The sequence below is a fragment of the Tyto alba genome, unplaced genomic scaffold (assembly GCF_018691265.1).
Source record: "Tyto alba isolate M040663 unplaced genomic scaffold, T.alba_DEE_v4.0 Super-Scaffold_27, whole genome shotgun sequence".
Lineage (NCBI taxonomy): Eukaryota > Metazoa > Chordata > Aves > Strigiformes > Tytonidae > Tyto > Tyto alba.
This window is the reverse complement of record NW_024881301.1, coordinates 8988585-8999074: the sequence shown is the minus strand read 5'-3', so window position 1 is coordinate 8999074 and position 10490 is coordinate 8988585. Positions and strand designations below refer to the sequence as shown.

General features: G+C 40.5%; 1 protein-coding gene across 2 annotated transcripts; it reads right to left on the bottom strand.

Moving 5' to 3' along the window:
* Positions 1-309: 309 nt before the first annotated feature.
* TYMS (thymidylate synthetase) lies at positions 310-9819 on the bottom strand. Of its 2 annotated transcripts, none has more exons than XM_042798012.1 (7): positions 9507-9819; positions 8697-8770; positions 7539-7713; positions 5289-5390; positions 3913-4088; positions 2579-2650; positions 310-1894 (listed from the first exon to the last, which is right to left on the bottom strand). In XM_042798012.1, exons 1-7 carry the CDS (start codon positions 9664-9666, stop codon positions 1757-1759), a joined length of 897 nt encoding a protein of 298 aa, XP_042653946.1. In that variant the 5' UTR covers positions 9667-9819; the 3' UTR covers positions 310-1756. The 2 variants fall into 2 exon arrangements, with proteins under 2 accessions (XP_042653946.1, XP_042653947.1); XM_042798013.1 differs by having other exon boundaries at positions 7650-7713.
* Positions 9820-10490: the final 671 nt, after the last annotated feature.

The window sequence follows — 10490 nt, the reverse complement described above, 5'->3', positions numbered from 1 at the left end:
TATCCGAACTGGGTGACTTCAAAATATAAGACTAGTAGAGCTGAGATTAAATCTATGAGAAGGAGCATGTGACATGGCTTTCAGGTCTAGTAACAAGAATACTGCTACTCTCTGTGAGTTCAGTAATTTGGAAGAAGGTAGGACCCAAGTGTATTTTAACTACAGGTTGGCTCCTGAGTGACCATTTAATGCAGCCTCAGAAAAAGATAGGGTTGATCCTTCTATGTATCGAGTTCCTCATAAGATCTCAGCTGAAATACCACACAGTCTGATCACTTCTGCTCAAGAAAGATGAACTACAGTCAATACTGAGGAGAACCTTTTTAATAAGCAGTGGCCTGTTTACATTTGATGTACTTACAAAAGGTAATGACATCCTTTTCCTGCAATTTTGTTGTGTTGGGCTAAATGTTAGAAAAAGGGAACAAATTATTGTTTGAGCACATGACATGGTGCTACAAAAAATGTAGTCTGAAGATCGGTGATCAGTATAATGAAGATCAACATAATGAATTTGAAAATAATTTCAATGCAAAATATGCTTTTAAAAGTTACGTTCAGTTTCATTTAAGATGCAGTGGTCCTCTTATGCAGGCCCCTGAATGAATGGAATCAAAGCATAGTGTTTATTAAATTCTTAGAATTATCTCAAATTGTACAATTTTCCGATGGTATTTACCAGTTTACTTTGAAAAATAATTTAAAAATTACTAGGCATTTCTCCATGTGCTCAAATATGTATCGCATATGCTATGTCTGAATATTAACCACAGATCTCTTCACAACTGAATTCCTGAAGAGGCATTTTATAAAGACTGAAGTTACTGCAGAAGTTGCAAGGATAAGGCAAGATGAAAGCTGAATTCTGTTAAGATTAATTAATAAGCTCCAATCCTACAAATACTACTAACTCTAACTTTCACTGCTCCAGGCTGCAAAGTTAGTCCATATGCTTGTGGGATCTGGTTTTAAATGAAGACAGATTATTGCTAGTACTATATGGTAACCTCTGTTCATCCACAGCTCTAATTTATATCAAATTCATCATTTGTGCAGTGCTGGCGAATAAAAAAGAAATGCTGATACAGAGATACTATGCAGAGACTGCATTTCAGACAAAGCTCTATTAAGATCTTTTGCCTTCCTGCTGGTTCATCTGTGAAGACCATGGGAAGCTCGTTTGTTTTTCCTTGCTACATCTCACTCTTCAAGATCCTAAAGTAAAACAGAATTTACCTTTGCTTTCCAACTCTTATTTACTACTAACTATAAACAAGCATACTAAAATTAAATATGCATCACCCCTTCCAGAATACTTTTTTTTAAAAAAAGCTTTATTAAACATATACTCTTTAGAGCATATTTAAAGACTTCTACAACCTTGAAAAAACCCTCTATCACATAAAAGTTCTTATTTTCAGTACTAAATAAAACATGTAAAGAAGTGATACTCACACACAGTAACTGAACGGTAACAGAAGTGGCCACTGGCAACTGAAACAACGTGTAGAAAACCATCTCAGTAACAACTTAAAAGTGGGTTAGCATCTGCATAGTACAGCAGGAATAAATACTCATCTGTTCTGTAAGACTACAGTTTAGTACTGAAGGCAGTTACTGGTCTATTGCCATCCATTTCTTTTTCAGTAATAAAGTATATACCATTTCAAGTATATAAATACCCCATAACTTTAAGTACAGCAAAAGCTAAGTAGCTTAGGTATATTTCCACATTAATAGAAGCTGGTTTATAGCATTAAACAGCCATCTCCATTTTAATAGGTGGATGAGGATTATAGTCTTCAATCTGAAAGTCTTCTGCCTTAAAGTCAGTGATGTCTTCAACCTTACGAAGAATTCTGAGTTTGGGGAAAGGTCTTGGCTCCCTCTGAAGCTGAAATAAAAGCAAGCTGATTGTATAAAGCTAATATGTGAAAGCAGAGAGTTTGTGTTATAAATTAGATTTTATTAATCTCAATTCAGATTACCCTATGTAGATTTTTCCTCCTCCTCAAGAAGACTTATACTCAAAAAAAAAAAAAAAATTGTAATACAGTTCAGTGGAATCTACTTTAGCACTTCGATAGGAAGCAGTAGCATACTTTTCAAGTGGATTCCTCTGAGCATCCAAATGAACTGCAAGCATTTTTAGTTTGCAGAGCAAACTAGTGGTTACAGATTCCTTCCAGAGGAAACTAAATTGGAAATTCTGACCCAGATGTGCATCAAATGTGCTGCAATCTCTCACAGGAACATCTGGGTCTGAACCAATTACTAGTTCTCTGGATGGCTTTGAACCATACAGATGGGAAGGACATTCAGTCTGAGCTAACTCTAGTAAAATAAAATTCTGATTTGCTCCTACTGCAACAAATTACTTTGTGAAGAAAAGATAGCCTTATTCACCCAAATAGTAATGCTGATTAACTCTGTGAATTGGTAAATTATCCTTTTCTGATATACTACAAAGACATCTTATTTTGTGTTTATTTGCATTAGGCAGAATGGGTTTCTAACTTTGTATTGGATAAGCATTGTGGAAGATAAAAGGATACGGGAATACAGAATAAGTACTTACTTGAACTTTTAGAGGTTCCACATGATTCAGATATATGTGAGCATCTCCTAATGTATGTATGAACTCTCCAGGCTGAATAGAAAGGAGAATACACGTGGTTTTCAAATAGTCAGGTTTCAAGAAAGCAAAACATCACAATGCCTACAGTATTGATTCTTAGCATCTTACATCCAGTGTGGAATTGCAACTTGAATGGAGCACTACTGATCTGTTCGCCAAGATGGAAACAGATGGGGGGGCAGTGACATCCAGCTTTTCCACTCCACTTCTAGTAAGCAGGACTTGTCAAAGCTGGTTTTGAGGAAGTTGCCTCAGCCACTACTAAACAATGTAGTTTGTGGCAGAGGAGGCACCAGTCACGGGCTAAACCCCAAAGCATCCAGATGGGTTTCACAAGCTTGCAAATTCTGTGACTTAACAGCCCCTCAGCAATCTAATTTAACTCAGGTGAGTTTTAGCAGCTATTTTACTGGCCTCTGACCAAAGTAGATCAGCCCTTGGATAGATTATGCCGTGAGAGGAAGTGCCTGAGAGGCAACAGCTGCTTTATGGACATAACCTTAAACTTCACTTTTTCTAGTACCTTGGCCTAATTTCTTAAGTAGAACAATTGCTGTGAAGTCCAATTCTTCCCTACTTCCCTATTTTAAGTTCCCTATTTTTCTCCTTCATGTTGCTGGTAGCAGAAGGATCAGGCCCAAATGGCCCTGCTAGTGTAATTTTTCACATGTTCTAAAGAAAAGGGGGTTTCACTTCAACAAGATTATGGTGCATTTAAATTACTCTGACAAATTACAAAATACAACTCTGGAGTCAGGGCAGTAGCTATCTGAGCACATACTACCACTCTACAAAATCATCTACAGTAGGAAATGAAAAAAATATCCAGCTGAAATTGTAGCTGGAAGTTAGGTGGGCAGAATACCCAAATTGGAACCTTGACAGCAACCACTAAGCTACTGTTTGCTGCCAATAAAAAACACATGCTACAAAATTTAATCACTTGTATGTTATTATCCCATAAGGACAAGTGCTCAGTTCAGGTTTCTGAGAAGTAGACAAATGGAACAGGTCAGTTTTGACATGTTCAGTTAAAAAGACCTGGAGAACCTTCTGTCTGTTTGACTTGAATTTAAGAATTCTTACACTGCTGATCCTAACTGCCCATACAGACCAGAGACAATTCACATTAAATTCACGGGGCCCTTTCTTACACATTTTTCAGCAAGATTTTGAACAGTATGTTCATTCCAGTTTTTCCCAGACATGACAGGAAGAGTCTTTTAGCCCTTCACTTCTCAGACAAGATTAAGTAAAATGATTAAATAGCCTACCTTTAGCCCTGTGACATGGGCAATCATGTATGTGAGCAGTGAATAGCTGGCAATATTGAAAGGCACTCCTAGTCCCATATCTCCAGACCTCTGATAGAGTTGGCAAGACAGTTCACCATTTAGAACATAGAATTGGCAAAGGGCATGGCATGGAGGCAAAGCCATCAGAGAAATATCTAGGAATTGCAGTACAGGAAGGAGGGGAAAAACAAAAAAAATCATAATAGCATTAGTGTGTTATAAATGTAAAAAAAAGCAAAATCTGAACAAGTATTTAATGAGATACAGTAGAAAGCAAAAATACAATTGCACTATTATTCTGTTGCTTTTTCTCTTGTTTAAAAGCACCTGCTGCCTAAGCAATTAAGTCTGGGTCATGACAAGCTGTCTCCTGGGCTGTATGACCAGAAAAGTCATAAACAGATATTCCACAGAACAGATTTATGCCATAATGCTGCACAGCAGTTCAGTTTTACTCACCTTGGTGAGACAGTTGATTTCCCTAAAGGAAGACATTAAGAGTAAAATTAAGCATGTACCCTAAAGGGACTTCCAACTGCTTCATCTTACTCTCTTCCCACTGCAACATGCCTTTACTGCTTGTTGAGATAAAAAAGTAATGATCAATAAAAAAATAATCAGAAAACAAAAGATCTTTTGAGTGTTTATCTACACTTACAAATGCAGATAGTGCAATTACAGTTTGGTAAGGAAAATTTTAAACAGTTATCTCCTGTTATCTGAGAATGTTTAACCCTACAAATAACAGCAACAGCATGAGGCATCCCCTTTCAGAGACAAAAGTGGAAAACACTGGGTGGTGATTTTCTTTGTGCACAGACCTACTGTTGCTGAAGTTAAACATTCTCTGGCACTAGCTCTTATTTAGAAATAGCCCTACAGAGTGAATGGATACCTACAAAACCTATGTTCACCGAGATGATTACTATACAAATAATAATTTTGTTGTCTAGTTTTAAGGTTTTTGTTAAGTTTACAATTTATTATAATGGCTAAAAACCAGATAAACCGGTATACTCTTTTTTGGTCTTGTTTTTTTTTTAACCCTTTTAAAATAAGAATTGCTGTCTTTTAACAATGACTGTATGTCAAAGACTGGTAGCCAGGTATGTCCCTCATTTTAGTCTGGAGAGAAAAACTTTGAAGTAATTGTTCAACATTTTTGAGGTCTGAACATGAGAATTAAGTAGAATCAATTTTATAACCCCTAGCCATTTTTACTGCATTCCTGGTAGTTTTTATACAGAATAAACAAAGACATGAAATGGAAGACTGCTGACACAACACTAGAACATAGTTTGGCATACAGCAAGATAATGTGTAACTGCGTTCGCTTAAAGTCTGCTGTTCAATACCTTTGGGATTCCAAGCACACATAATGATTCTTCTGTCATCTGGATTGGTTTTGATTGTTTCAATCACTTTTTGCAACTGATCAACTCCTTGATTGGAGTAATCTGAAGAAAGATATCAAATAAGATCTAAGCCAGATAGATTCAAGTCATGATACATTTTTAAAGCCCAGCCCACATCCCACTGAAAAGTGATACCCAAATGACAACCTCTGAAGACTTTATTATAGCTTTGAAATTGACTGAATTTATCAGTTGGCACCCTCTAAATGGCTATTCTTGGTCTTTGTTAGGGTGCTCTAAGACTTGCAAAATTCTCATGATGGTATTTTCATGTGTCCCTCAATCTCTTTTATGTGCTTTGAGTACCTTTAGCACCCACTGAAATAGGACCATTCCTATCTAAAACACTTTATTCCAGACCTCCACAACTAGACATTTTTTAAGACCAAATAAGAAGTCTGCATAAAACACTACATCCCCGGAAACAGAAGTTGCAATACAAAAAAAATTAACTGGACAAAGCATGTTACTTTCTCATTCGTGATGACTTACTACCTAAATAGGACAAAAGCTGTACTGGAATGGGCAAGATATTACCACCTAGTGATTCATGGTATTTAAAGTAATTTGCTCATTGCATTTCTGGATTAAGATGCCTTTCTACATGTTAAACTTGAATGCTACAGTGCTCCTTCTTAAAAAAAAAACAAAAAACATTATGCCTAGACCAGTAACATGGAGTGCCAGCATTCTTTGCATGCTCAAAATGGAGTTTTTGACAGATGAATAAATGCATCCATTTAGCGCTGACAAGGCTGTGTATGAAAACTAAATTTCCATAGCATTCAGTGCCAGAAGAGAACTTTAATCATGTGTAGCACAGGATATTATATTTCACTGAATGACGCTCACAGGCTGATTTTTAGGCTCAATAACAGTTATATAAGAAATTCACTGGAATTAACTGAACATTAGAATGTATTCCAGAATAAAAGAATCATTAGTTGTTACTCATTGTTCTGACTCATGCCAGTGAATCAGCACAGCTGGTAACTAATTTTTTCTAATAACTCTTATTGCAAAGCAACACCGAATTATGGTCACAGGGAGACCCAAACTGGCAAACAAGGTAGTAATATATAATTACCCTCTCAGGGAATTTTGTGCCAACAATACTATGCCAAAAGCCTTGTCAAATGGTTATGTTAGTTCCTGAACCTGATTACCTATCCATTATAATGCAACTTAAGGAAATCTATTAGTAATGAAACCTATGGGAATTTATCTTGCTCATTTTTTCCAAACTATGTTATGCCTCAGACCTTTTAAGTTCAGGTTTGCTGAAACATTTTATTAAGTTTTTGAATATATCAGTTCACAACTTGCATCATTTGTGTTACCAGAAAACTGTATTCTGCCAGTGGTCAACATGCCAGTACTAAGTCTAATATCTGTAACTAATGTGAACTTTGAGACTGTACTGACAAAAAATAGGAGGAAAAAAAATAACTTACCATGTTGTTAATTTGAGTTAAAAATCACACCAACCAGATAGGGACAATCTTTTTTTTGACTTTTTTTAATGGCAGTCCTCTAAATGTTTTGTGCATCCTCTCCTTCAGTGACTTAGAAAAGTGCCATCAAAACACTTCGGAGAAAGTTTAATGAACCAGTTCCACTGAAAATAATACCAACAGGTACTGCATCACATCATAACTTGTTACAGCTATTCTGTCCACAGCATCATCAGCTATGGATACATCCTACTTTGTTCCAGCTGCAGAATGGGAAAATCTTTCTCTTCCACAGTCTCCAATAAATATAGTGCACTAATGTGTGCTCTTGCCAGCACAAATTTGGACCCTGCACTGGTATTGAGAGGTGGCAGCCTGTGTTCCACTGTTATCCAGTGGAGCTAGCTCGTGTTTCTGGAATGCAACAGACACAAATCCCCCCATCTATCAGTGACCATACCTGCTCTAGATTAAAGTAACATGTATGCCTTGTGATTCATCTGTTCTACAGATATCAAACTATAATATACTGAGCTACATCTTTCAAAATAATTACACTGAGATAAAGGACACAAAAAACAAGGTGAAATTATCCCTCTTAAACACTATTTAGTCTGGCTATCCGTTCACACTGTGAACAGTCCCTTTAATAATAGTCCATTCCACCCAAACTTCTGGAAGTGAGGTGTCAGAGTCATCTCACTAAGCAATCAGGATTATATTTTTATGTGACTACCTGTATGCATATCTTTGTATTCTGCTCCAAAATGCCTCCACTGGAAACCATAAATCGGTCCCAAATCCCCCTCCTCTCTGGTGCTGAAACCCTGCTTATCCAGGAACTCACGTGAGCCATTAGCATCCCAAATCTTCACACCTTTTGCAGAGAGCTCTTTGGCATTTGTAGAACCCTATAAAACACACAGTAAGAAGTCTACCTCCTAATCCCAACACATGACTTGAAACAGCTGTATTAAGGTTTGCTAGTCTACAGTATTTCTCCACTTATAAAGGATGAAGAGTCTGAATAATGTCCTGGATGAGGTTCTTGCATATGGACAGAATAAAACTTATGACCAACGTACGAGGATGAAGTTTGAAATGCCATGCTGCTGTTATTTAACTTAGGATTCTTCTAACTTTGTCAATACACAAACAGTAGAGCCTGAAGGTCAACCGGGGTATATAATTTCATACATACATTTGTAGAGAACAAGATTTTACTTTACAGATAGATAAAAATAGACAAACAAAAAATTTATGGTCTAGGCATCATCTTTGCCAAGCTACCTATAAATGAGCTTAAGGTCTTAAAACCCCTTTTGTTAAAACGACAAAAATGACAAATATGACAAAATGACCCAGAGAAATTTCACTGAGTTCTGCAACACATCCAAATCAGCACACTCAAAAATCCAACATAGAAAGTGTTCTGTTTTGGGGAGTATCTAGTCTTTAATATTTGAAAAAAGATACCTTAAAAAAACCTAATGGGTATCCGAGTCCTGCTATGTAGCAAAACATTAGGTAGACTTTCCCATACCTTCACTATGTCACAACATATAAAGGAACACTTACATCGTAATGTATTATCTACAGTTGAATTTTAATACTCTATCTACAGCTATTAGGCCTACTAGATCTCAGGTTTTTGCTACCAAAAAGCCTAGTATTTATGTCAGTTTTACTTCACCTGTGGCTCTGAACTGCTTGCTTCCGTTCAAATCAATACAAGCTATCTCAATATTAAAGAGCAGGTAACTAAATTGCCTACAAACTACTTCTACGAACAGAAGCACCTGTAGTTACTCCAAATTCCTTAAACCACTCCACACCAGCTTTTTCTGTTGATACCACTCTCTGGCACACCCCCAGGGACATTCAAATATCAAACCTTGATGAACCACAGCAGCTCCTCCAGCACTCCTTTCCAGAATACCCTCTTTGTTGTTAGCAGTGGAAACTGATCTGAAAAAGAGTTTTAGAGTGTCAGAGGTGACCAGCAAATTGACAGAGTGAGCCAATTTAAGTTTTTCTCCACAGAAGAGGGTAATGCCACCATCTGACATTCTGAGGTTTGGATATGAAGTAAGGAGTTGGGAAAGGATATGTAATTCTCATATTCAGACCAAGAAAGACATGAACGTGACTTATTTTCCTGGACAGTGGGGGAAGATGAATTATCTGCGGGGGCCTGGACAAACTCCGCGTTGAGGCTGCCACGGTGCAGTGTACTGATGTATGTGCAGGCATTCGCAACAGAAAGCGGAAGCTTAAGATAAAGTTGTTGGCAAATCTATTTCGCAACCATCCTTCCTACTATGCTTTAACGGTAGAGAGGTCCAGGACACGCTACCTCAAGATCTAATCTGTTTTTTCACCAGCGAACAGCTATGGGGCCAGGCCAGGCCTGGCTGTTGGGCCGAGGGTGAGGAGGGGTCCGAGGTGCCGCAGGCTGCCGGGCAGGGAGAGGACGAAGGAGCTGGCGGGACGGCCCTAAACCCCTCCACAGACCCCTGCGGCTGGTCCGAGCCCCAGCCCTGAGCCGGGAGAGGCCTCGCTCTCAGAGGGCGGGAGCGGAACGGACCCGGGGGAGAAGATGGCGTCCCTCCCTCCAGCCCCGATGCAGGGCGGCTGCCGCTGGAGCCGTAGCGGGCAGGGGTAGCGGGCCGGGGCGGGGGCCGCGGATGCCGGCGGTGCCGACCTCTCAGGCTGTACCGCGCCTGCATGCCGAAGACGGAGATGGTGCCGGTGCCGGTGCGGTCCTCCTTCCGGTGGCCGTGCTGCAGGATGTGCCGGACCTGCCGTAGGTACTGCGGCTCGCCGGGGCCGTCGCCGCTCGGCAGCTCCCCCTCGGCAGGCATGTCGGGCGAGAGGCAGCCGCGCGGTTCCCTGCGGGCCGCGGCGGGCTCCGGCTACCCCCCCTCCCGCCGGCCGCGCGTCCTCCGAGCCCGCCAAAGCCCGGCTTTTCCCGCCGAGCGGCACCGAAGGGCGGGCAAAGCGGAGCGCCGCCACCGCCCCCCACCCTTCCCCTTCCCGCCCCCGCGGCCTTCTCTCCGTCCCCCAGCGCTCCTCAGCGCCGCCGCGGCCCGCCTGCCCCGCGGGGGGGACGGCTGCAGGCTGTACGGAAGGCGGCTGAGGCGAGTGGCCTGTGTCCCTTCCTGTGCTGCCTTTGTCAACTTCCTCGCCTCACGCTGGGAACCCTCCGTGGCCGCCCTCTCTGGTCCCTCACGGGGCTTGTCCCCCCCGACGGAGGGCTGTCCCGGGCACCTAACTGCAGTCTGCTCCAAACCGCACCGATTTTTCCCTCGTTCTGCTCCCACCGTCGTGTCCTCTCGAAATTTTTTAGGTATACTCTCTCTGTTCATCAAAACAAACTGACTCTCCTCAGAGTATTTCATTAGTGTATCTTGGAAGTCAAGCGTTTTGTATGAGTCATCTCTCAGATAAAGCCCAGCGTTCTGACACCTGGCATGATGGCAGGAGTTAGGACTGCTAATCTCACGATTAGGAGCCTCTAATACAGGCATATATAATGGAGGTTGAAGGGAACAGAGGACTATGAATTAGAAAATGCTGCCTTTCCTTACAGCAGGCAGGAAAACATACCTTTCCCACTAATTAAAACAATGAAATGGCCTTTTTCTTCTATAAATGCATATACTTACTTGCAGGTATAGAAGTAAAT

Excerpts from the sequence above, each read along its gene's own strand:
- TYMS (XM_042798012.1), bottom strand. The coding sequence starts at position 9,666 with ATGCCTGCCGAGGGGGAGCTGCCGAGCGGCGACGGCCCCGGCGAGCCG. Across the intron at positions 5,391-7,538 it reads ATACAAAGATATGCATACAG|ATTACTCCAATCAAGGAGTT; the intron begins GTAGTCACATAA and ends ATCTTTCTTCAG. Across the intron at positions 2,651-3,912 it reads CCCATGTCACAGGGCTAAAG|CCTGGAGAGTTCATACATAC; the intron begins GTAGGCTATTTA and ends CTTTCTATTCAG.